A 27,086-nucleotide genomic window follows, 5' to 3' on the forward strand; every position below is an offset into this window, starting at 1 on the left:
CACTGATCTACTTTCTGTCAAATAGATTTGCCTATTCTGGACATTTCACAATAAATGAAATCATATAATATGCAATGTTTGCGAGGTGCATCCATGTCATGGTATATATCAATACTTCCTTTTTATGGCCAAACAACATTCTACTGTATGAATACACAACATTTTGTTTATTCATTCATCAATTGATGGGCATTGGGGCTGTTTCCACCTTTGGGCTATTATGAATAATGTTGCTATAAACATTCATGTACAAGTTTTCCTGTGGACATATGTTTTCATTTCTCTTGGGTATACACCTAGATGTGGAATTAAATTACTGGGTCATATGGTAACTCTTGATTTAATCATTTGAGGAACCACCAAAGTGTTATCCGAAGTGGCTAATGGCTATACCGTTGTACAATCCTACCAGCAATGTATAAGGGTTCTAATCTCCCCATGCCTTCACCAATATTTATTACCTGACTGGTTTTTTTAATAGCCATCCTAGTAGATGTGCAGTAGTTTTGATTTGCATTCCCCTGATGGCTAACAATGTTGAGCATCTTTTCATGTGCTTATTTATATATCTTCTTTGGACAACTTTATTAACATCCTTTGCCATTTTTTAATTGGGTTATTTGCCTTCCTATTACTGAGATATAAAAATTCCTTATATATTCTACATAAAAGTCTCATCAGACATACGATCTGCACAAAGAAATTTTTAAAGCAGAAACTCAGACAACAGAACAAATTGAGACCTTTCGGTCTTAACTGGAACAAAGTTTTGAACCCAGACATCCAGTGGACCCAAGAGAACTGAATCCTGAACTGGCAATACAGAAAACCAAGCTAAAAGCTAATTCAATCCCCACAATCTACAGAATTCCTGGAAGACTCGACATGGTACCACCAGAGGCTGAGGATAAGGTATAAGGTGAGAGGTGCCTAAGGGCTAAAATAAGGGGATTTGAAAGTCTAAGAAGCAGACACATCTTCACTGCACACTAAGCAAGCAACTGTCCCTTCCCAAACCCAACAAAAGACTAGAAGATTTTTTTTTCTCTCTGGAAGGGGAACAGAGGGTCTCTGAACTAAAGAACACACCAGACACAATGAGAACAGACATACAACACTAAAAACAGAAGATTAAGTAAACAGAGACATACCAGATGCTGAGCCTTTCCCCCTTCACCTCACACCTATCAAACAGAATGCTGGCATCTGGACCTTCAACATCCAAGCAGAAAGATTATAATATATTGTGTCTCCAAGGAGGATCTAACCAGGCTAAAATAAAAGAACTTAGAGATAAAGACCTAAGAGTTTTCCCCAGTTAGTCACCCTAAAGCAGCGGTTCCTAAAGTGAATGGAGGCCTCTATCTGCCCTGGGAAGCATTTGGCAATGTCTAAGGACATTTCTGGTTGTCACAACAGGGCTTAAGTACCACTGGTGGGTAGAGACCGAAGATGGTGAACATCCTACAATGCACAGGACAGCCCCAACGACAAAGAATTTTCCAACTCAAAATGTAATCAGGGCTTCCCTGGTGGCGCAGTGGTTGAGAGTCTGCCTGCCAATGCAGGGGACACGGGTTCAAGCCCTGGTCTGGGAGGATCCCACGTGCCGCGGAGCGGCTGGGCCCGTGGGCCACAATTGCTGAGCCTGCTCGTCTGGAGCCTGTGCTCCGCGACAAGAGAGGCCGCGATAGTGAGAGGCCCGCGCACCACGATGAAGAGTGGCCCCCGCTTGCCGCGACTGGAGAAAGCCCTCGCACAGAAACGAAGACCCAACGAAGACCCAAATAAATAAATAAAACAAATACTTTAAAAAAAAAAATGTAATCAATAACAAGATTGAGAAACTGCTGTACTTCTCAAAGTGCTGTCCCCAGATAAGCAACATTCACCATTCTCAGGTTAACTTCGTAGAAATGCAAATTCTCAGGCCCCAACCAAATCAGAAACTCTGAGGATGGGGCCCAGTAATCTATGGCTTAACAAGCTTCCCAGGTGATTCTGATGGACACTACTAAGAACCACTGCCTGCTCTAGGTCTAATAAATTTCCCCCAGATTTGTAGGCAATAAAGGAATACATTAAGTGACATTAAAAGGATCCAGCTACTAAAATCAACAAAAAAGGTGTCCTTAACAAATAAATTGCTACGGGGAAAAAGCAGAGAGGAACCTATAGATGAAACGATACTTTTAAGTACACAAGGGACACTCAACCAAGGTAAGACCATAAACTGGGTCATAAAAACAAACCTTGTAAATTTTAAATAATTGAACCATATAAGTATATTCCTTGACAATAATGGAATTACACTAGAAATCAATAACAGAAAGATATCTGGAAAACTCCCAAATTAAACAAAATATTTCTAAAGAATTCATGGGTCAAAAAGAAAGTCTTGAGGAGCAATTAGAAAATATTTTCAACTGAACAAAAATGAAGTTACAATATGTCAAAATTTCTGAGATGCAGCTAAAGCAATGCCTAGGAAAATTTACAGTATTAAAGGCTTAAATTTAAGAAAGATCACAAATCAGTAATCTAAGTTTCAACCTTTAGAAACTAGACAAAGAGCAAATGAAACCCAACAAAAAATACAAATAAGAGCAGAAATCAAAATAAAAACAAAAAAGTAAGAGAAAAATCTTTTAAAATATTAGTAAAACTGATTAACCTCTAGATAGAATGGCCAAGAAAAAAACAGAGAAGACATAGACTAGCAATATCAAGAACAACAGAAGGAAATGAATACAGACCTCACAAATTTTATTAATAGAATAAGGAAAACTACATGCAAGTATTTGACAACTTGGATGAAATGAACCAATTTCTTGAAAGATTCAAGCTGCCAGAACTCATTCACTCTCTTCTGAAAACAGAAGAGGAAACACTTCTCAATTTACTTTGTGAGGCCAATATTACCCTGATACCAAAACCAGAAAAGAAAACTAGGGACCAATATCCCTCATGAACACAGATGCAGAAATCCTCTGTAAAATACTAGCAAACAAATCCAGCAATATAGAACAAGAGTAATTCTTCATTACCAAGTTAGGTTTATCCTAGAAATGTGAGGCTAAGTAAGTCAACATTTGAAAAATCAATAATTCACTACACTGACAAAAGAAAAAGAAAATCCACACCGTCTTATCAATCGATAGTAAAAAAGCATTTGAAAGCATTCATTCATGACAAAAGTCCCAGGGAATCAGGAATAAAAGGGAACTACCCAGATCTGATAAAGCGCATCTACAAAATATCTACAATTTGGTGTAGTAATAATGGTGAACAACTGAATGCTTTCCCTCTAAGATCAGTAACAAAGCAAGGATGTCTGCTCTCTATTCACTCTATTCAACAACATATTAAAAATGTCAGCCAATGCAACAAGGCAGGAAAAAGAAATAAAAGCATACTTGCCAGAAAAGAAAAAATAGGAAACTTATCAGTCCCTTGCAATGTATGAGCTTTATTTGGATCCCACTTGAAAAAAAAAATATTTTACAAGAGAATGTGAAGACAAGCCAGACTGGGAGAAAATATTTGGAAATGACACATCTGATAAAGGACTGTTACCCAAAGTATACGAAGAACTCTTAAAACTCAACAAGAAAGTGAACAACCCAATTAAAAAATGGGCAAAAAATTTTAACAGACATCTCATCAAAGAAGATATACAAATGGCAAATAAGCATATCTGTAAAGATGCTCTGCATCATAGGCCATTAGAGGAATTGCCAATTAAAATAAGGAGACTGCGCTATACAACTACTAGGATGGCCAAACCAAAACAGATAACACTACCAAATTCTGGCAAGGATATGGAACAATAGAAACTCTCATTCACTGCTAATGGGAATACAAAATGGTATAGCCACTTTGGAAGACAGTTTAGCAATTTCTTACAAAACTAAACATACTCTTACCATTCGATCCAGCAATCACCCTCTCCTTGGTATTTACCCAAAGGAATTGAGAACTTATGTCCAGACAAAACCTGCACACAGATGTATATAGCAGCTTTATTCATTCATGTTAAAACTTTGAAGCAACCAAGAAATTCTTCTACAGGTGAATGGATAAATAAACCTTGGACATTATCCAAGACAGACAATGGGATATTATTCAGCAATAAAAAGAAATGAGCTATCAAACCATGAAAAGAACCACAGAGGAACCTTAAATGCATACTACTAAGTCAAATAAGCCAATCTAAAAGGTTATGTACTGTATAATTCCAACTAGACGACATTCTGGAAAGAACAAAACTATGGAGACAGTAAATGGATCAGTGGTTGCCAGGAGTTAGGGTAGAGGTAGAGCACATACACTATACATTTGTCAAAACACCAAGAGTGAATCTTAAACTATGAACTTTGAGTGATAATGATGTGTCAATAGAGGTCCATCAATTGTAACAAATGTACCACCTTGCGACGGGATGTCGATGGTGGGGGAGGTTAAAGTAGGGGGAGCAGGGAGTATGGGAACTCTGTACTTTGTGCTCTATTTGCTGTAAATCTAAAACTGCTCGAAAAAGTAAAGTCGATTTTTTAAAAGTTAAAACTACATAATAAATTCATGCTAACGTTACACTTAAAAAATCATTTTGAAACAATGGAGAAATTCTGGACTGGTGAAATTAAGACATTATTAACTGGTAAAGCAGGATAATATACTGCGTTTTTTAAAGGGATCCTTAGCTTTTAGAGATACATGCTGAAATATTAAAGGATGAAGTGATATAAGGCATGAGAGATGCATCAAAATAATGGGGTATGGAAAGGGGCCTTAAGGGAAAGTACACCTGAAACAAGACTGGCTCCAAAATTAATTGTCAAAGCTGGGTGAAGGATTCATGGCAGGGCTAACTTACGATTATCTCTACTTCTGTATATTTGAAATTATCCATGATTTAAAAATTAAGAAAAAAATTATAAAGGGGGAAGAGTAACTGGCAAACTAAAATTTTATATCCAGTGCAAAATCCCTCAAAATGAAATCAAAATAGACATTTTCAGATGCACAAAAACAGAGAATTTGTTACCCAGCATATACAGACTACAGGAAATGTTCCTCAGACAGAAGAAAATGATCCTCTTCTAGATGAAGGAATAAAAAAATGGGAAGAATAAATCGAAATAAAAACTGACTTTATAAAGCATTAGTAACAATGTCTTGTGTTGGAATGAAGAAAAGAAGATCAAGTGTAGTCCACAGGCAGGTAAACAGTGTTCAACTGTTCTAAGGTTCTTGAATTAACTGGAAAGTACAAGTACTTACTGATTTAGACATTTTATAAGACGCATATAGTAATCTCTAGGATAAATACTAAAAGAATAGTTTAAGCAGCATGCATCTACCAACCTAATAAAAGGGGCAACTGGGAAAAAGGGGGGGGGGGACAATTGGAATAATACAAAACAATCCAAAAGAAAGAGAAAAAAGCAACATAGAAGAGACAGGAAAAACAGAAATCAAATAGTATAATGGTAAACGTAAACCAAATGTATCAGTAATTACATAACAGACTATGTGTTAAAAAGATAAAATTGCCGGACTGGATTTAAAAACCCAACTTCATGCTGCTTAAAAAAGATATACACATAAACTACTAAGGAAAAGAAAGACTGAAAATAAAAAGAATGAATAAAGATAGTCCATGCAAAAATTAACCAAATAAAGTTAGTGAGGCTACTCTAATTGACAAAGCAAACTTTTTCCTTAAACTGAAGTGTAGTTTATTTACAGTGTTGTGTTAATTACTGCTGTACAACAAAATGACTCAGTTATACATATATATACATTCTTTTTCACATTCTTTTCCATTATGGTTTATCACATGATATTGTTCCCTGGAAAAAGCAAACTTTAATACAAAAACAACTAGGACATTTCAACATTATAAAGTGTTCAACTCACAAGAAGATAAAACTTTAAATGTATATGTACATAATACAGCTTCAGAATACATAAAGCAAAAATTAAATTGAACTACAGAGAAAAACAGACTAATCCAAAAGTACAGTAAGATATTTTAGCATATTTACCTCAGTAACTGATAGAATAAAATAGGACAAAAAAAAAAAAAAAAGATATAAAAGCTTTGAACAACAAAATTAACTGATGACCCAACTGGCATGTATAGAACACTGTACTCAACGACTACAGAATAAGTATTCTTTTTAAATACATTTACAAACTTACATACTGGGCCATAAAGCAAGTTGACATATTTCAAAAATTTTAAATCATATGGAGTATGTACTCTAACTACATGCAAATTAAACAGTACCTTGCAATTAAACTACCAAAAAGATGAATCAATAAAATATTAGTTCAACTGGAAAAGATTTCCTGAACAGAACACAAAAAGATTTAGCCATAAAAAAGGCACAGTAAATTAAACTATCATTAATAGAGTAAAAAGATAAACAACAAAGAAAAAATATCTACAATACCAAAAACCAACAGAGAGCTTGAATCCAGATTTTATACATAAAGCATGAAAATCAGCAAGACACAACCCAACTGAAAACTAGTCAATAGACTAAAATAGGAATTTCACAAAAATGAAATCTAAATGGCCAATAATACAAAGGAAGGGGACTCATCCTAATTAACAACATCAGGTAACTTTAAAACCAGTGACACACCCACCCAACAGTCCAGTATAAAGACTGTTACAGGGACTTCCCTGGTGGTCCAGTGGTTAAAAATCCACCTTCCAATGCAGGGGACGCGGGTTCGATCCCTGGTGGGGGAACTAAGATCCCACATGCCGCAGGGCAACTAAGCCCGCACGCCACAACTACAAAGCCCACACGCTCTGGAGCCCGTTGGCCACAACTAGAGAAGCCTGGGTGCCGCAACAAAAGAGCCCATGTGCTGCAACGAAGACCCGATGCAGCCTAAATAAATAAATAAAGTGGTCGTACTATTAAAAAAGACTGTTACAGACTGCTGCAGAGGATTTGGAGCAACTGGAATCCACATATATTGCAAACAGAAGTATAAATTCACATATTTCAGAAAAACATTTCACAGTAGAAGCTGAATGTATGCTTATTGTATGACTCAACAATTCTACTTCTGGGATTTTATCTAACAAATTATGTGTTCACACAGGTACACCAAAAGACACGTTCAAGGAAGTTCAAACTTGATTACCCCAAAACTTAAAACAACCCAAACCCTCAACTGTAGAACAAATTGTGATATATTCAATAGACTGTTACACATGATGACGACACATGATCTACAGCCACATGTCACCATGGATCAATGTAGAGCAAAAGCAGCCAATCACAAATGACAATAAACTATGTTATTTCATTAACATAAGTTATCATTAACATAAGTTATCATTAACATAAGTTATCATTATCATAAGTTAAAAGAGAGGAAAGGGGAAAAAACCATAGTGTCAAAAGTGAGAAAAGTTGTAGTTAAGAGGAGGTGGTGATTGTAAGGGATCACAAGTGACATCTGGGAAGTTGATAATATTCTGCTTCTAACGTTTGTGCTAATAAATGAAGCTGTACATTTATGTGTGCATTCTTCTGTACTATACTTAAAATAGGTTTAAAAGTTGATTGTGAATGCCCTACACATAAGAAACAGCAGGAAGTCAAAACATAAATGACCAACTTTTCTGAGCATCCAATTTCAAGTGACTCAACTAGCCAGAAAGCTATCATATACCTTGTCTTGGGTAGGTCATCAGAAACAAATTGGGATGAAGATACCCTAGTTTTAAGAGTCACGGATGTAGAAAACAAATTTATGGTTTCCAGGGGGTAAAGGGGGAGGGATAAATTGAGACATTGGGATTGACATATACACAGTACTATACGTAAAATAGATAGCCAATAGGAACCTACTGTATAGCACAGGTAACTCTACTCAATACTCTGTAATGACCTACATGGGAAAAGAATGTAAAAAAAGAGGGGATATATACATATGTATAACTGATTCACTTTGCTGTACACCTGACACACAACATTGGAAATCAACTATACTCCAATAAAAATTTAAAAATAAATAAATAAAATTTGTCTTGGAAGAAAAAAAAAAGATACCTTAGTTTTAGGTAGCAGACCAGAGTGGCTATAAGACATGTAAATCACAACAGGGATGATCACCCAAGAATAAGAGATGGTCATCAATGAACATCATTATCTAGTATCAAATGCTTATAGAACAGTTGTGAACAGTTTATTTGAGCCCTTAGTAATATTTAAGGGCTGGAATCCTACTAGCCATGAGTTGTCAGTGTTAGGAAGGATAGGTGGGCTTTCTGGACAGACTAGGGGCTTCTCTATGGTATCCTAGATGCAAAAGAGTAAAATCCTATGGCACACAGTTCAAAAAGCATTTACATTCATTGCTAATTTAGCAGCTACACTGTGCCTGGAACCACACCCCCACATCATCTCATTCAATCCTCACAACAAAATCTCAAGAAACCAAAGTCCTTAATAAGACCCATAAGAAATAACTTCCTCCTACAGAATTACAGCATTGTTGAAAATTAACATCACTGATACTAGGATCCTCTAGCCTCATGGAACTCTTGGTTCTGAGGGGCACCTAAGGCAATTCAAAAGTATGAGTTTATAGCACTTCATGGTGAAAGTTGGAAAGCATTATGACAGAGATAGGGTACAGCTATACTTCTAGTACCATACAAAGAGAAACTGTATAATCTGACTACCTATTATAATCTAATTCTTATACAAATAAATTTTACATTTCAAACAACCAATGTCAAACAATTTAGGTATTAGAACTACTCCCAAATAGACTAATGTAATATTCATTTACTCTGAGTAAATTACCCAAAGCTTGAAACAAACTTACAAAAACCAAGGATTACGACGCTCAGCTGCCTGCCACTCCACTGGAAACAAAAATGAATAAACCGGTGGGGAGGAGACAAACCAAGATGGCAGAGTAGAAGGACGTGCTCTCACTCCCTCTTGCGAGAACACCAGAATCACAACTAGCTGCTAAACAATCATCGACAGTAAGACACTGGAACTCACCAAAAAAGATACCCCACATCCAAAGACAAAGGAGAAGCCACAATGAGACGGTAGGAGGAGCGCAATCAGAGTAAAATCAAATCCCACAACTGGTGGGTGGGTGACTCACAGACTGGCGAACACTTATACCACAGAAGTCCACCAACTGGAGTGAAGGTTCTGAGCCCCACGTCAGGCTTCCCAACCTGGGGGTCCGGCAACGGGAGGAGGAATTCATAGAGAATCAGACTTTGAAGCCTAGTGGGAACTGACTGCAGGACTTCGAGAGGACTGGGAGAAGCAGAGACCCAACTCGTGGAGGCCGCACACAAAATAGTGTGCGCATCGGGACCCAGGGGAAGGAGCAGTGACCCTGGGGGAGACTGAACCAGACCTACCTGCTAGTGTTGGAAGGTCTCCTGCAGAGGCAGGGGGTGGCTCTGTTTCACCGTGGGGACAAGGACACTGGCAGCTGAAGTTCTGGGAAGTATTCCTTGGCGTGAGCCCTCCCAGAGTCTGTCATTAGCCCCACAAAGGGGCCCAGGTAGGCTCCAGGTTTGGGTTGCCTCAGGAAAAACAACCAACAGGGAGGGAACCCAGCCCCACCCATCAACAGTCAAGTGGATTAAACTTTTACTGAGCTCTGACTGCCAAAGCAACAGTCAGCTCTACCCACCACCAGAGCCTCCCATCAAGCCTCTTAGATAGCCTCAACCACCAGAGGGCAGACAGCAGAAGCAAGAAAAACTACAATCCTGCAGCCTGTGGAACAAAAACCACATTCACAGAAAGATAGACAAGATGAAAAGGCAGAGGGCTATATACCAGTTGAAGGAACAAGAAAAAACCCCAGAAAAACAACTAAATGAAGTGGAGATAGGCAACCTTCCAGAAAAAGAATTCAGAATAATGATAGTGAAGATGATCCAGGACCTCGGAATAAGAATGGAGGCAAAGACTGAGAAGATGCAAGAAATGATTAACAAAGACCTAGAAGAATTAAAGAACAAACAAACAGAGATGACCAATACAATAACTGAAATGAAAACTACACTAGAAGGAATCAATAGCAGAATAACTGAGGCAGAAGAACGGATAAGTGACCTGGAAGACAAAATGGTGGAATTCACTGCTGCGGAACAGAATAAAGAAAAAAGAATGAAAAGAAATGAAGACAGCCTAAGAGACCTCTGGGACAACATTAAACGCAACAACATTCACATTATAGGGGTCCCAGAAGGAGAAGAGAGAGAGAAAGGACCAGAGAAAATATCTGAAGAGATTATAGTCGAAAACTTCCCTAACATGGGAAAGGAAATAGCCACCCAAGTCCAGGAAGCGCAGAGAGTCCCACACAGGATAAACCCAAGGAGAAACACTCCGAGACACATAGTAATCAAAGTGGCAAAAATTAAAGACAAAGAAAAATTATTGAAAGCAGCAAGGGAAAAATGACAAATAACATACAAGGGAACTCCCATAAGGTTAACAGCTGATTTCTCAGCAAAAACTCTACAAGCCAGAAGGGAGTGACATGATATACTTAAAGTGATGAAAGGGAAGAACCTACAACCAAGATTACTCTACCCTGCAAGGATCTCATTTAGATTTGATGGAGAAATCAAAAGCTTTACAGACAAGCAAAAGCTAAGAGAATTCAGCACCACCAAACCAGCTCTACAACAAATGCTAAAGGAACTTCTCTGAGTGGGAAACACAAGAGAAGAAAAGGACCTACAAAAACAAACCCAAAACAGTTAAGAAAATGGTCATAGGAACATACATATCGATAATTACCTTAAACGTGAATGGATTAAATGCTCCAACCAAAAGACACAGGCTTGCTGAATGGATACAAAAACAAGACCCATATATATGTTGTCTACAAGAGACCCACTTTAGACCTAGGGACACATACAGACTGAAAGTGATGGGATGGAAAAAGATATTCCATGCAAATGGAAATCAAAAGAAAGCTGGAGTAGCTATACTCATATCAGATAAAATAGACTTTAAAATAAAGAATGTTACAAGAGACAAGGAAGGACACTACATAATGATCAAAAAATCAATCCAAGAAAAACATATAACAATTATAAATATATATGCACCCAACATAGGAGCACCTCAATACATAAGGCAACTGCTAACAGCTATAAAAGAGGAAATCGACAGTAACACAATAATAGTGGGGGACTTTAACACCTCACACCAATGGACAGATCATCCAAAATGAAAATAAATAAGGAAACACAAGCTTTAAATGACACAATAGACCAGATAGATTTAATTGATATTTATAGGACATTCCATCCAAAAACAGCAGATTACACTTTCTTCTCAAGTGCACACGGAACATTCTCCAGGATAGATCACATCTTGGGTCACAAATCAAGCCTCAGTAAATTTAAGAAAATTGAAATCATATCAAGCATCTTTTCTGACCACAACGCTATGAGATTAGAAATGAATTACAGGGAAAAAAACGTAAAAAACACAAACACATGGATGCTAAACAATACGTTACTAAATAACCAAGAGATCACTGAAGAAATCAAAGAGGAAATCAAAAAATACCTAGAGACAAATGACAACGAAAACACCACGACCCAAAACCTATGGGATGCAGCAAAAGCAGTTCTAAGAGGGAAGTTTATAGCTATACAAGCCTACCTAAAGAAACAAGAAAAATCTCAAGTAAACAATCTAACCTTACACCTAAAGAAACTAGAAAAAGAAGAACAAACAAAACCCAAAGTTAGCAGAAGGAAAGAAATCATAAAGATCAGAGTGGAAATAAATGAAAGAGAAACAAAGAAAACAATAGCAAAGATCAATAAAACTAAAAGCTGGTTCTTTGAGAAGATAAATAAAATTGATAAGCCATTAGCCAGACTCATCAAGAAAAAGAAGAAGAGGACTCAAATCAATAAAATCAGAAATGAAAAAAGAGAAGTTACAACAGACACCGCAGAAATACAAAGCATCTTAAGAGACTACTACAAGCAACTCTATGCCAATAAAATGGACAACCTGGAAGAAATGGACAAATTCTTAGAAAGGTATAACCTTCCAAGACTGAACCAGGAAGAAACAGAAAATATGAACAGACCAATCACGAGTAATGAAATTGAAACTGTGATTAAAAATCTTCCAACAAACAAAAGTCCAGGACCAGATGGCTTCACAGGTGAATTCTATCAAACATTTAGGGAAGAGCTAACACCCATCCTTCTCAAACTCTTCCAAAAAATTGCAGAGGAAGGAACACTCCCAAACTCATTCTATGAGGCCACCATCACCCTGATACCAAAACCAGACAAAGATACTACAAAAAAAGAAAATTACAGACCAATATCACTGATGAATATAGATGCAAAAATCCTCAGCAAAATACTAGCAAACAGAATCCAACAACACATTAAAAGGATCATACACCATGATCAAGTGGCATTTATCCCAGGGATGCAAGGATTCTTCAATATACACAAATCAATCAATGTGATACACCATATTAACAAATTGAAGAATAAAAACCATATGATCATCTCAGCAGATGCAGAAAAAGCTTTTGACAAAATTCAACACCCATTTATGATAAAGACTCTCCAGAAAGTGGGCATAGAGGGAACCTACCTCAACATAATAAAGGCCATATACGACAAACCCACAGCAAACATCATTCTCAACGGTGAAAAACTGAAAGCATTTCCTCTAAGATCAGGAACGAGACAAGGATGTCCACTCTCACCACTATTATTTAACATAGTTTTGGAAGTCCTAGCCACGGCAATCAGAGAAGAAAAAGAAATAAAAGGAATACAAATTGGAAAAGAAAAGTAAAACTGTCACTGTTTGCAGATGACATGATACTATACATAGAGAATCCTAAAACTGCCACCAGAAAACTACTAGAGCTAATTAATGAATTTGGTAAAGTTGCAGAATACAAAATTAATGCACAGAAATCTCTTGCATTCCTATACACTAATGATGGAAAATCTGAAAGAGAAATTATGGAAACACTCCCATTTACCATTGCAACAAAAAGAATAAAATACCTAGGAATAAACCTACCTAGGGAGACAAAAGACCTGTATGCAGAAAACTGTAAGACACTGATGAAAGAAATTAAAGATGATACCAACAGATGGAAAGATATACCATGTTCTTGGATTGGAAGAATCAATATTGTGAAAATGACTATACTACCCAAAGCAATCTACAGATTCAATGCAATCTCTATCAAATTACCAAGGGCATTTTTTACAGAACTAGAACAAATCATCTTAAAATTTGTATGGAGACACAAAAGACCCCGAATAGCCAAAGCAGTCTTGAGGGAAAAAAATGGAGCTGGAGGAATCAGACTCCCTGACTTCAGACTATACTACAAAGCTACAGTACTCAAGACAATATGGTACTGGCACAAAAACAGAAACATAGATCAATGGAACAAGACAGAAAGCCCAGAGATAAACCCACGCACATATGGTCAACTAATCTATGACAAAGGAGGCAAGAATATACAATGGAGAAAAGACAGTCTCTTCAATAAGTGGTGCTGGGAAAACTGGACAGCTACATGTAAAAGAATGAAATTAGAATATTCCCTAACACCATACACAAAAATAAACTCAAAATGGATTAGAGACCTAAATGTAAGACTGGACACTATAAAACTCTTGGAGGAAAACATAGGAAGAACACTCTTTGACATAAATCACAGCAAGATCTTTTTTGATCCACCTCCTAGAGTAATGGAAATAAAAACGAAAATAAACAAATGGACCTAATGAAACTTAAAAGCTTTTGCACAGCAAAGGAAATGATAAATAAACAAGACGAAAAGACAACCCTCAGAATGGGAGAAAATATTTGCAATCGAATCAACGGACAAAGGATTCATCTCCAAAATATATAAACAGTTCATTCAGCTCAGTATTAAAGAAACAAACAACCCAATCCAAAAATGGGCAGAAGACCTAAATAGACATTTCTCCAAAGAAGACATACAGGCGGCCACGAAGCACATGAAAAGATGCTCAACATCCCTAATTATTAAAGAAATGCAAATCAAAACTACAATGAGGTATCACCTCACACCAGTTAGAATGGGCATCATCAGAAAATCTACAAACAACAAATGCTGGAGAGGGTGTGGAGAAAAAGGAACCCTCTTGCACTGTTGGTGGGAATGTAAATTGATACAGCCACTATGGAGAACAGTATGGAGGTTCCTTAAAAAACTAAAAATAGAATTACCATATGACCCAGCAATCCCACTACTGGGCATATACCCAGAGAAAACCATAATTCAAAAAGACACATGCACCCCAATGTTCATTGCAGCACTATTTACAATAGCCAGGTCATGGAAGCAACCTAAATGCCCATCAACAGACGAATGAATAAAGAAGTTGTGGTACATATATACAATGGAATATTACTCAGCCATAAAAAGGAACGAAATTGAGTCATTTGTTGAGACGTAGATGGATCTAGAGACTGTCATACAGAGTGAAGTAAGTCAGAAAGAGAAAAACAAATATCGTATATTAACGCATGTATGTGGAACCTAGAAAAATGGTACAGTTGAACCGGGTTGCAGGGCAGAAGTTGAGACACAGATGTAGAGAACAAACGTATGGACACCAAGGGGGGAAAACTGTGGTGGGGTGGGGATGGTGGTGTGCTGAATTGGGCGATTGGGATTGACATGTATACAGTGATGTGTATAAAACTGATGACTGATTAAAAAAAAAAAAAAAAGACAAATTACAAATACAACTACATTGGAACAGTGTTGGTGAAGCTCATAAATACAATGGTCACCAAATGAAGCCAGACTGGAAAATGTATGTGTGTGATTATATAAAGTTGCAGAACCAACAAAATGAATTTAGGCTGCTAGATGTCACGAGGATGAAGGAAGTTATGACACTTTGACTTTGTAGGCGGTGGCTGGAAGGAAACAGGAGTGGCCTTCTGAGAGGTGGTAATGCTTGTCCCTTGATCTAGGGGCTGGTTGCAGGGGTGTGTTTCATTTGTGCAAAATTGATAGAACTGTGCACTTTTGATGTGTTCCCTTTTTGTATGTACTTTATATGTTTCATAATTAAAAAAAAAAAAAAAGAATGGAATGTGCTAGGAAAAAAGCCCTTTAAGTTTATGTCTCGTTACTTCTTGTTCGTATTTTTAACTTAATTTTTATTTTTTATCACAGCACATTTGATTACAATGTTGTTTGTTCAAAAAAAAAATGAATAAACCTTAGTTTTTAACTGTACCATATCAGAGATATGCTATACTTTTCCAAATAAGCTGCATTTTATAAAATTTTAATCCAGATATGATCAATTTAAACAATGTTATGTGTTTGTAGAAGAGCCAAAAATCCTGCACATACTTCATATATCCTTAAACTTCTATTCTGCACTCTAAAAAAAGGCAGAGAAAATAGTTTACAGTGGCTTCAAATTTTCCAAAATTTGATCTCTAACATTTGAACTTTACTGCTATGTTTGTTTTAACTACTACACTTTTACTGAACACTACAACAAAAAATCAGAAACTAAGTAGTACTGACTTAGGAAAAAAAACAATTAGCAATCTTAAAAATTCTCAAAGCAGCTTTAGACAGAGGCAGTCCACAAACACTATTCCTCTGCAGAAACATAAAACTTATTGCAACAAATGCCTGAGTCTGAGTAACCTTAAAGTACCCTCATTAAAAAACATTGTACAGGGGCTTCCCTGGTGGCGCAGTGGTTTGGTTAAGAATCCGCCTGCCAATGCAGGGGACACGTATTTGAGCCCTGGTCAGAGAAGACCCTACATGCCGCGGAGCAACTAAGCCTGTGTGCCACAACTACTCAGTCTGTGCTCTACAGCCCGTGAGCCACAACTACTGAAGCCCATATGCCTAGAGCCCGTGCTCCGCAACAAAAGAAGCCACCGCAATGAGAAACCCGCGCACCGCAATGAAGAGTAGCCTCTGCTCACCACAACTAAAGAAAGGCCTGCACACGGCAACAAAGACCCAACGCAGCCAAAAATAAATTTTAAAATTATATATTAAAAAAAAAACCATTGCATAAATCTTACACGAAGATGTTGGGTATAAAATAAACTAGAAACATAAGCAGCTATACGAGAAAAGGACACCTTCTTATAAATATAAAACTGAACACTCAGTCAAAAATGTTATAGTGCATTATCAATAAAAATGTAATTTTTAGGAGTTTCTATGACCTAAATCTAACATCCACAAACTAAATGTTTCACTTACACATGCCCACATTCTTCCTTCTACTACAAAAAAATTAAGACTCAATTCACTGGCAAACAAAAGAGTACAGGAGGAAACAAACCAATACAAGTAAAGTATATAAACTCTGAGCCAGGTACTTTTACATATTATCTCATGAAATCCTCCAAACAATCTAGTGAAGCAGATATTATATCACATGTTAAAAATGTGGCCTGTGAGGCTCAGAGGTGTAAAGCGCCTTGCCCAAAGTCAGATCTCTCAAATTCCAAGGTTCATGCTCTCTCCAAAATGCAGACCACATTTCAGTATTAATAATGACAACACCCTTTCCCCATTTCTCAAAATATTAATAAATATATAAACACAAATAATCATAAATAGTGGAATGAGTTAGCTCTACACATGCCAATATGGAAAGACTGCAAAGATACAAATAAAAAGAGTAAGGTAAAAGTGTGGGTAATAATCCATCTGCTTAACAGGAATAAATAGAAAATTATATATGGGTAAATAGAGAAACACTTTTCCTGACAGAATCAGATAGATAGATAAACACTTTGAGTAACTTTTTTTGAACGGGTCCCCTTATTTCATACTTTTCTGTATCATTCGAATTTCCTAAAGTAACAGCATGCATAATGTATTTCATTTTCTTTGCAGTCTGTATTTTAAAAACGAATAAAGCCATATCCTTTATAAAAACTGGAGAGAGCTTTAAAGGCTATAAAAAATTTATCAAAAAACATTTTACTAGTCTAGAAATCTGTATAGAAGCTGCTTAATCAATAAACCAAGCAGTCTGTGTTGTCATATCTACAGAACATCAAACTAACTCAGACTGGCATGAATTTACCTGGAACAAACCACAGTTCACATCTTCTTATAATGAAAGTATTTGCAAAATAGAGGCGCATATATATACATTTTATTTATGCCTATAATAAATGGAATTTGTTCAGTATGTTAACTCAGTAATATTTGCATCAAACAGATTTGGACACCGCAACTTTAGTCTCTTAAAAAATTCCCAATCCTAATTTTAATGGGATTTTCTTTTTAAGCTGCTCAGATACAAAAACAACTAAAATAATGCCTTTAGACATTTGATTAAACTAAGAATAAACGTCACATTTTTCTAAGTAAATCACATTGTTAAAATAGTCCCAACTAAGTACAAAATACTGCAAATAAATCTTTAAAACACTATTTGTTCATTCACTCAATAAATATTTGCATTACTCAATGTGTGCCAAGTGCAATACTAGGCTGGTACAATGAGATTAAGAGGTAAGCAAAACACCCCTACCTTTGTAAATTCTTACAGTATGGCGTGGGGAGGAAAAAGTCCATATAATCACAAAATGGTATCAAGAGATTATAGTCATTGATCTAATTTAGATTGGTGAGTCCAATCAACCTTTAATGAACTGACATTTAAATAAACCCAAAGGCTGAAAAGCCAACCAGAGGAAAGTCAAGGCAGCTTGGAGCAGTGGTTAGGTGTGGGCTCCAAAGTTAGTCACTGGATTTCAATCTAGGCTCCACTATTTAACAGGCATATAAATTTAATCACATTACTAATCTGAGTTTTGGTTTCTTCACTTTAAAAAAGAGGTAACAACAGTACTTTCATCATAAAGTTGTGAAACTTAAAAAAATAACAATAATGCAGTATGCTTTGATAAGCCTGGAATAAGTACTGTTATGTTACTGTCATTAGCAGCATTGGTAAAAGCTCAAAAAGGGAAAGAGCTAGTGATAGTTGGAGGGAAAGACTTAAAAACGGCTGAAATGCAGTGAATAAAGGGGGAGAGGTAAGTAGGGAACGAAGCATGAAAACTTTATTAGCTATGCTATCTAATTCGGAAGTCTCTAACCAAATGTGGTTATTGAGCACTTGAAATGTGGCTAGTCCAAATTGAGATGTGCTGTGTGTGTAAAATACACACCAGATCTTGAATACCTAGTATGAAAAAAAGAGTAAAATATCTCAATTTTTAAAATATCAATTACATGTTGAAATGATACTTAAGATATACTTGGCTAAATAAAACATATTTAACATTACAATACCCAAATGATAGAAACAACCCAGTGACACTGACAACTGAATGGATACACAAAGTGGGTATATACATACAATGGTATACACATACAATGGAGCATCATTCAACCTTAAAGAGGAAGGATATTCTGTCACATGCTACAACATGGGTGAAACTTGAGAACACTATGCTAAGTGAAATAAGTCAGTCACAAAAGGACAAATACTATGATTCCACTCTTATGAGAAACCTATAGTAGTCAAATTCATAGAGACCAAAAGTAGAATGGTTGTTGCCAGAGGCTGGCAGGAGGAGATAATGGGGAACTATTGTTTTAACAGGTACAGGGTTTCAGTTTTTCAAGATGAACAGAGTTCTGGAGATGGATGGTGGTGATGGTTGCACAAGAATATGAATGTATTTAATGTCACTGAACTATACACTCAAAAATGGTTAAGATGGTAAATTTTATGTTCTAAATATTCTAATAAAAAATTAATTTTATTTTTGAAGTGGCTGAGAAAACTTAAATTACATATGTAGCTTGCATTTTATCTCTATTGGTCACACTGTTAAACTTAAGTCATGGCAAAATTTTCCAATGAGAAGGGTTTTGAGGAAGTGTGACAAGATCGAGATCCAGTAAGCCCTAATGCCCTAAAGGCAGGGGTCAGCAAACTTTCTGTAAAGGGACAGACAGTAAATGTTTTCAGCTCTGTGAGCCACATGGTCTGTCCTTAAAGCATAGATAATAGAGACGTGCATGGGCATGGTGGATTTGGCCCACTCTAGTTGGCTGACACCTGCCTTAAGACACCACTGCAAGCAATGGCTCCTACCGGCTCAGACTGCTGAATTTTCAGGAATTGTGTAAGCCAGTTTAGTATCAGTAGCCTAAAATCTTCCACGATGAGAGGTATTTACAAATGGAAATCAGCAAACACTACAAATCAGTGCTGTTTTTTCCCAAAAAACTAGTTGATAAACATTTACCAGCACACCCTACTTTATGTAAAGAATTAACTTCTCTCCTATGCATTTAAAAGTATATTAGCTGGAAAAACTGACAGTCATTCAAATCCCTGCTGTGCTCTGTGGTTCAGATGAAGATCCTCAGTTAAGAAAGGCTATTCTAGAAGAATTATGCCAGTAACCAGAAGCAAGAGTGAACACCCTGTGGCAGTCAAGAGTAGTGAGCTAAGGGGAGAGCAGTTTAAAACGAAGCCGTGAGAGGAGGGCAAGAAACCAATGAGATTATGTACACACTCAGCCGTCCAAATCCACAAATGCAGAGGGCGACTGTGGAACTTGAGCATTTGTGGGTTTTGGTATCCACAGAGGGTCCTGGAACCAATCCCCGGCAGATAGCGAGGGACAACTGTACTGAACTCAGTAAAGACTGAACAACTGGTAGTAATTATTAATTACACATTATCATGCATATGACCGATTCATTTGTAAACAAATATTTACTGAACCCATACTATGTGCTAAGCTCTGGTGACACAATAGTGAACAATCACAGATCCTCTCTAGCAAAAAAATAAGCATTAATCAAATAATCACATAAATATACTTTAAATTGTAATAAATTATGACCAAAAACAGGGTGCTGTGAGAAAGTACAATGGGGAATCCCAACCAACTCTGGAAAATCAGGGATACTTCTTTGAGAAAGTGACCTTTGCACTGAGTGAGAATGGGCAAAGAGTGGGAGGCATTCCAGGTAGCAAGAACAAACTGCACAAAACTCCTGAGGCAGGAAAAAAAATGTGATTAACAGATCAAGGAACTAAGAAGTCAATAAAGCAAGAGCCAAGGAGGAAAGATGGTGTCAGAATGGAGACATAGGATGGAATCTTATCACACATGGCCTCATGGCCACATTATATATGGTCACATTATATAAGTCCAAGATCAATGGGGAGCTGTTAGTTTTATGTAGAGAATAAAATGATCTGATCAATATTTTTCAGAGAGCTCTAGGCATTAATGGGGGAGACTGACCAGTAGGCTACCATAATTTCTAGACAAGAAATAATAGGAACTTATTGAAGTCAATCCTCAATCATTTTTTTTAAAATTAATTAATTTATGTATTTATTTTTGGCTGCCTTGGTCTTCATTGCTGCACATGGGCTTTCTCTAGTTGCAGCAAGCAGGGGCTACTCTTCGTTGCGGTATGCGGGCTTCTCATTGCAGTCGCTCCTCTTGTTGTGGAGCACAGCTCTAGGCGTGCGGGCTTCAGTAGTTGTGGCATGCCGGTCTCAGCAGTTGTGGCTCACGGGCTCTAGAGCGCAGGCTCAGTAGTTGTGGCACACGGGCTTAGTTGCTCGGTGGCATGTGGGACCTTCCTGGACCAGGGCTCGAACCCGCGTCCCCTACATTGGCAGGCGGACTCCCAACAACCACTGTGCCATCAGGGAAGCCCAATCCTCAATCTTACAAGTACCTATGTAATCTATTAAATACTCCATTGCAGCAATTTTTGGCTTCAGGACACAACTCTTACAAATTTGAAACCCCAGAGTTTTTGTTTATGTAGGTTATATCTATTGATACACTAGAAATTAAAACTGAGAAATCTTTGAAAAATTCATTCAAGATAACAAACTCATTACATTAAATACCTTTTTTATGAAAAATAACTATTTTCCTAGTCTGAAGAATAGCACTGTTTTAAATTTTTGCAAATCACTTTAGTCTCAGAAGACAATTGGATTTCCACGTTTCACATCTAACAGATTCTGAAAAATACGCTGCTTGTTTGTGAGAAAATTAGAGTGAAAAACACAAATAATCTCTCAGAACTATCATGAAACTAGTTTTGATCTTATGATTCTCCTAGAAGGGCCCTGGGGACCCCCCAGACCATATTAAGAACTGCTGCTTGAGCAACAGAAAGCCAAGCAATCACAGTAAGGTACTTCGCAGCAATTAGGAAGGCTACAATCAAAGACAGACCAATAACAAGTGTTATACACAATGGAAAGTGATTGGAATCCTCATGCACTGCTGGTGGGAATAAAAATTGGTACAGCCACCTTGGAAAATAGTTTCGCAGTCCCTCAAAAAGGTAAACAGAGAGCTATCACATGACCCAGTAATTCAACTCACAGGCATACGCTCAAGAAATATGAAAACATATGGCCACAAAAAACTTGTATAAGTATTCACATAGGCGTTATTCATAATGGTCAAGAAGTAGAAAAAAAAAAAAAAAGAAGTAGAAACAACCCAAATGTCCCTCAACTGATGAATGGAAAAATAAAATGTAACATATGTATCCATACATGGGAATATTATTCAGCAATAAAAAGGAAGTACTGATACATGCTACAACATGGATAAATGTTGAAAACATTATGCAAAGAAACAAGCCACAAGTTTGCAAAATCTGGTGTGTATTTTACCCCTACAGCACATTTCAAATCAGTCTAGCCACATTTTAAGTGTTCAACAGTCAGATGTGGCTGGTGGCACCACTGGGGACAAGAGTTCTAGATCTACCCTATAAAGTATAATTTTAAATGATGTTTGTGATGATGACACTGACGCAATGTAATTTCCCTTATCAAGGAAAGGTTCACTTCTATTCAATACATAATATTTACGTTATGTCTAAGTATGTAAATGTTTTTCTAAAAGATTCAAGTGACAAAGGTATTTTCTAACACTAGAATATACACTGCCTGAATATTTCAGGTGACTGCATTTCAAAATCTTACACTATAATCTAGAGAGCCACAAAATCCCAGAACAAGCTAGTTAGGAGCTAGTATACAGAAGTGCCCTTCCATTCTCTGCACTAATTTTAACCACTCACACACAGACAACATTCCTCTGGACTTCATCTTGTTTGTTGACACTTAGAAATCCTCAAACTGTTTCCAACAGAAAATAATGAATAATTAATAGAAAACATAATCTCATACACAGGGACTTTTTGCCATTACACATTTTTAAAAATCTATCTACCTATATTATGAAAACCCTTATTAATGAAACCACCTTGGAACATACATAGTGAAGTTTACATTCTAACCACCTTTAGTTAGAAATTTAAGCATTACTCAACTGATTCTGCGTACGCAATGAAAAATAAATTTCACTTTAATTTTAGAAAAGTATAAGCTTTATTATCAATCGAACAAGTTAAAAATGTTAAATACAAACTGTATTAAAGTATCTTTTTTCTGCCTATTATATACAAACAGAAATTGAGGGAAAAATAAGAAAATTAATAACCACCTTACAACTTTTTTTATACCTAAGAGATTTAATATAATTTCATCCAATTATTAGAGCATGTTCATATAAATACTATTTCAGCATAATGTATTGAAAATTTATATTATATAGAAACAGTGAAAGAAATTTTAAATTGCAGAAAATGGGATTTGCCTGATAGAAAGCCTAAGCTTTCAATATTATCCTTTTGTCGGTCTTTTGCTTACCCTCTTTACCTCTAAGATTAGATAAGAATTTTCTGGACCAAATACTTCCCAATTTTTTACTAAACATTTTTAGTGAAATCTCAATGTCATTAAGTTTATCTTAATGACAAATTTTAATCTGCAGCAAATAGTTTAAATCTGTGAAACCCTTAGAAAAAATTTAAAATTATAAAATGACAGATCTTTGTGCTTCAAGTAGAATTTTACAAACCATGTGAAAACTACTTTTCTTATTCTTGTACATTTTTCTGTATGTACTTCCCCTAACAGAGCCCATAGGTAGTTCAATTAGTCTTCTGGTTCTTGATGCAGTGATGAGCTTCAATTTTTATCACGTTTTCTGCTTCAACAGAAAGTATTCATCAAAACAAAAATTCAACTGCCATGAGAAAAAGTTGCTACAGAGAGACTTTAATTTTATCTATTAAAATTTTACTTTGGTTACAGAGGAGTAAAGCTAAAACTTCCACAGAATTTGAAATTCTAGTTTCACCATCACAAAAAGTTAAAAAATCCTCACAGATAAAAGCATAATACACTAAACTAAATGAATTCTTCCATTTACAAAATATTAACTTTATTTCTAATCTTTTACAGTAAAATGCTGAAAGCAGCCAGGATGGTGAAGACCTGAACCAGGAATCTTAGAAAGAACTATGGGCTTCAAAAGTTAATATGGCTACACACCCACTAAAAAAAGACTGATACTATCAAATGTTAGTAGGAATGTGGAGCAACGGGAATTCCCATGCACTGTCAGTGTGACCGTAAAATGGTACAAGCACTTTTAAAAAACATAGTTCCTTATGAAACTAAACCTACAGCTACGCTATGACCCAGTCATTCCACTTCTAAGCACTTCTAACAGGAGAGATAAACGCATTTGTCCAACAATACAGATCTGTATAAGAGTACTCATAGCAACTAACTGGAAAGAGCCCAGGTGACCCTCAACAGGAAAATGGATAGATTATGGTGGTATATTCACACAACGGAAGACAACACAGCAATGAAAAGGAAAGAACTACTGAGGATACACGAGTCTTAAAAACACTAAGCTGAATGAAAAAGCTTTTCCCAAGAGTACATACCACATAATCCCACTTATGTGAAATTCTAGAATAAGCAAAACGAGTCCATGGGAGGAAAAAAATCAAAACACTGGTTGACAGAGGAGAGTGACTGGACTGAACTGACTGGAAAAGGGCAAGAGGGAACTTTCTAGTTAATTACGAAGCTCTACAACTCCATTAGGCTTCGGATTAAACAGGTGTATGTATTTGTGTAAACTCATGGAATGGCAACCGTGCGCATTTCACTGCAAGTCAAACTTACGTAAAAAAAATTTTAAGTTAAAAATTGAACTCAGGTTAACGATATGCACATTGCTGAAGTGCCTTTTAAGGGTAACATGTACTAATACTTGCGACTTACTTTGAAATGCACCCAAAAAATAAAATTGACTGATAAATGATTAATTGTGCGATACAGCAAATAAAGCAAAATGCTAATTGTAGGTGATAGACACATGGGTGTTCACTGCACAATTATTTCAATTTTCCTGTATGCCGCAAAATATTAAAATGTTAAGGAAAATTTTTATAGGAGAATTGAGAGACCAAAAGAAGTGATTCAATAGGTGGTCAAAGTTTCTCACTACACACCACCTTTCAGAATTACATAAAAAAATACCCCAATCATTTATTATTCCTAGAGAAATTTGTAGGTACATTTCAGGAATTTTTGCTTCTTCATAAACTGTTCACATTGCCTGAAATCAATTCAATAATTAGGGCAATATCCTGGGACGTATATTCAACAACAAACTAAAACGATTTGTTAAATTCCTCAAGATTATTAACTACAAAATTTGTATTCCTGAACAGATTTTAAGCCGTAAATTATTTTTTATTTTTCTCCAGTTACTCCAATTTCGTTTTCTTTTATCCGATTGCAAGCGCCAGTATCTGAAGAACATAGCTACCCCTCTAAAATGAAACAAAATCCTCCCCAACGATTAGCATCTAAGGATAACAAATATACTTTAAAAAGAAATCCAGCAAGTCGTCACTGAGAGTCATCCACCATTCTCCTTAAGCCTTGTACTATTAAGATGCGACTGAAAGCAATTTCTGTATCATAGTTAATTTTTTCTTTAAAGACTGGAAGGTGGGAAAAATTTCAGCAGAACTAAATGTACACGTGATCCTCACCCCCCAAAATCCACCTTAACCCGCAGACAGGTAAAACAATGAGCACCCCCTCTTTTTTTTCCTTCATGAGACAAAACCGCGGACTAGGCTAAGGCAAACCCTCGCCCAGCCTCCACCCCGCCTGGAGCCAGGCGGCGGGTCCCTTTCCTTTGTGAGGAGCCGGAGGGAGGCGGCTGGGGGCGGGGAGCTGGGGGAGGCGGCTGGGGGTCTGCGGACGCCCGAGCAGGAGGAAGGCGCTGAGGGAAGCGGCGTCGGCACGTCCCGCAAACAGGCCGCGCGGCCCCGCCACAAACCTCTGCGGTGTCCCCAGGTGCAAACCCACGAACCTGGGTGTGATCTAATTTTGGAGGAGACCCGGGAGAAAAGCCGAGGGCACCTCCGGGGACGACCCCCTTCTCCCAGGCCCTTGCAAAACCTTCTCCGCCACGGGAGGAGGTCCTGCCGCCATCCCCACCCCGCCCCGAGCCTCGGGCGGCCCTCACCTGCTGGACGGAGCTATTCTCGGGCACTGCGAACTCCTCCTTCTCCTTCGGGGTCTTCACGGTGACTTTCATGATCTTGGGTTCCGTGGAAGCAGCAGCGGCGGCGGGGGCGCCGGCACCTTCGGCAGCGGCGGCGCTGTCCTGGGAGCTCGGAGGGCCGCCGCTTTCACCATTCTCGGCCATGGCGGCGGCGGTGACTCAGGCGCGCAGGAGGGAGCGGGCGAGCGAGGGGGAGCCAGGGGACGCCAGAGCCGGCCAGCCCGAGAAGCGGAGAATGTGGGGCACGTCGCCTCAGTGACAACGGGCGCAAGGCCGCCCTAGCGGGCGAGGGGCCGCGGAGCTTGGCGTGGGCTCCGGCGCAGGCCCGGGTCGGGCGCTCAGCAGCCGCCCTGTGCTCAGACGCCACTCGGTCGCAGCGACATCCGCAGCCGCCGCCGCTTCCTCCTCCCCGCCCCTCCCCCCACGTCCCTCCGCCGGCGCCGCGCGGGGCACGCCGGGTAACGTGGCTGGCGACGTCGCCGAGTCATGCCTGGCCGCCGCCGCTTGGAGCTCTGGCCGCTTTTCTTTCCCTCTCCCGCTCCATTGCTCAAAGCGTAGGCGCGTTCAGAGAGAAGGACTAAAAACAAAGTGGGGCGGAAGAGGTCAATTCGTTCCTTTTTACCCCTTTACCAGTAAATGAATTTGCGGCTTCTGGGAGGCACCGTAAGGGCGCACGGGGATGACGTCACGGCTAGCGAAATTACTGGAAAGGGGGCTCGACCACTGGGCGCTGCGGCCGGAAATGCGCCTGCGCGCTGGCGGGCTAGGTAGTTTCTTCCACCCAGTCATCTCACACCCCGCGGTTACGGTGCGCGCCGACTCAGCGCCTGTGCTGCCTTCGCATACCCCAGTGGGAAGAGGGTCTGAAACAAATGCCCGCGAGGTTTTTTGTGGTTCATTTTTAAATGTGCTTAAGTTTTGCATACTTGAAAAATTTTAAACGCTTGCTCTTACAGTCCGGTGCGCCGGAGGTGAAAGGTTAATGGATGAAAAAAAATCCTCATCATAACGAAAGGAAAATGGTGTACGCGCCTGTAGCTACCCTGCGCAATTCCGCGGAGTCATTTCTCCACGACCAGAGCTTCCCACCCTCGCGTCAGCCCGGTTTGGTCAGGTGATCAGGCCACCTGTGTTGACAATGGCCTCCGCTCCCGCGCTGACAGCCCTGCTAGCCCACCCCTGAATTCTCTGTGAATACTGTCCCGCAGGATGTTTGGGGCAGAAACAAGGGTACCCAAGGAGTGCCCACCCAACTGGGACAGTTTAATGTAGCTGAGGTGTTCATTTTATATTCTATCAAATTAAGTTACTGCTCCATTTCAGACTTTAGGTGGCATTAAAGGTAGTTGTTCAAAAATTATTATCGATGTAGTATGGGTATAAATAAGAAACAGGAAGTTAATTTTCCCGTAGAGAATTCTAAATTTTAAATGACCTCGTCATTTGCCTTTAAAGATGACTTGCAAGGAATATACAACACTGGACCTGAACGTTATTAACCAGTATTGCAAATGTAAACTCTTGACACCACGCCATGACCCAAATATG

General features: G+C 38.2%; 1 protein-coding gene across 2 annotated transcripts in view; it reads right to left on the minus strand.

Annotated features, from left to right (window-relative positions):
- Positions 1-25,962, minus strand: part of UBQLN1 (ubiquilin 1) — a 49,544-nt gene extending 23,582 nt beyond the window's left edge. For both annotated transcript variants that reach the window (XM_061200530.1, XM_061200529.1), the window contains exon 1: positions 25,500-25,962. In XM_061200530.1, the coding sequence (XP_061056513.1) occupies positions 25,500-25,682 (183 nt within the window). In that variant the 5' untranslated portion in view covers positions 25,683-25,962. The remainder of the gene's footprint in view (positions 1-25,499) is intronic.
- Between the last annotated feature and the right edge of the window lie 1,124 nt (positions 25,963-27,086).

Source organism: Eubalaena glacialis, chromosome 9 (assembly GCF_028564815.1).
Source record: "Eubalaena glacialis isolate mEubGla1 chromosome 9, mEubGla1.1.hap2.+ XY, whole genome shotgun sequence".
NCBI lineage: Eukaryota > Metazoa > Chordata > Mammalia > Artiodactyla > Balaenidae > Eubalaena > Eubalaena glacialis.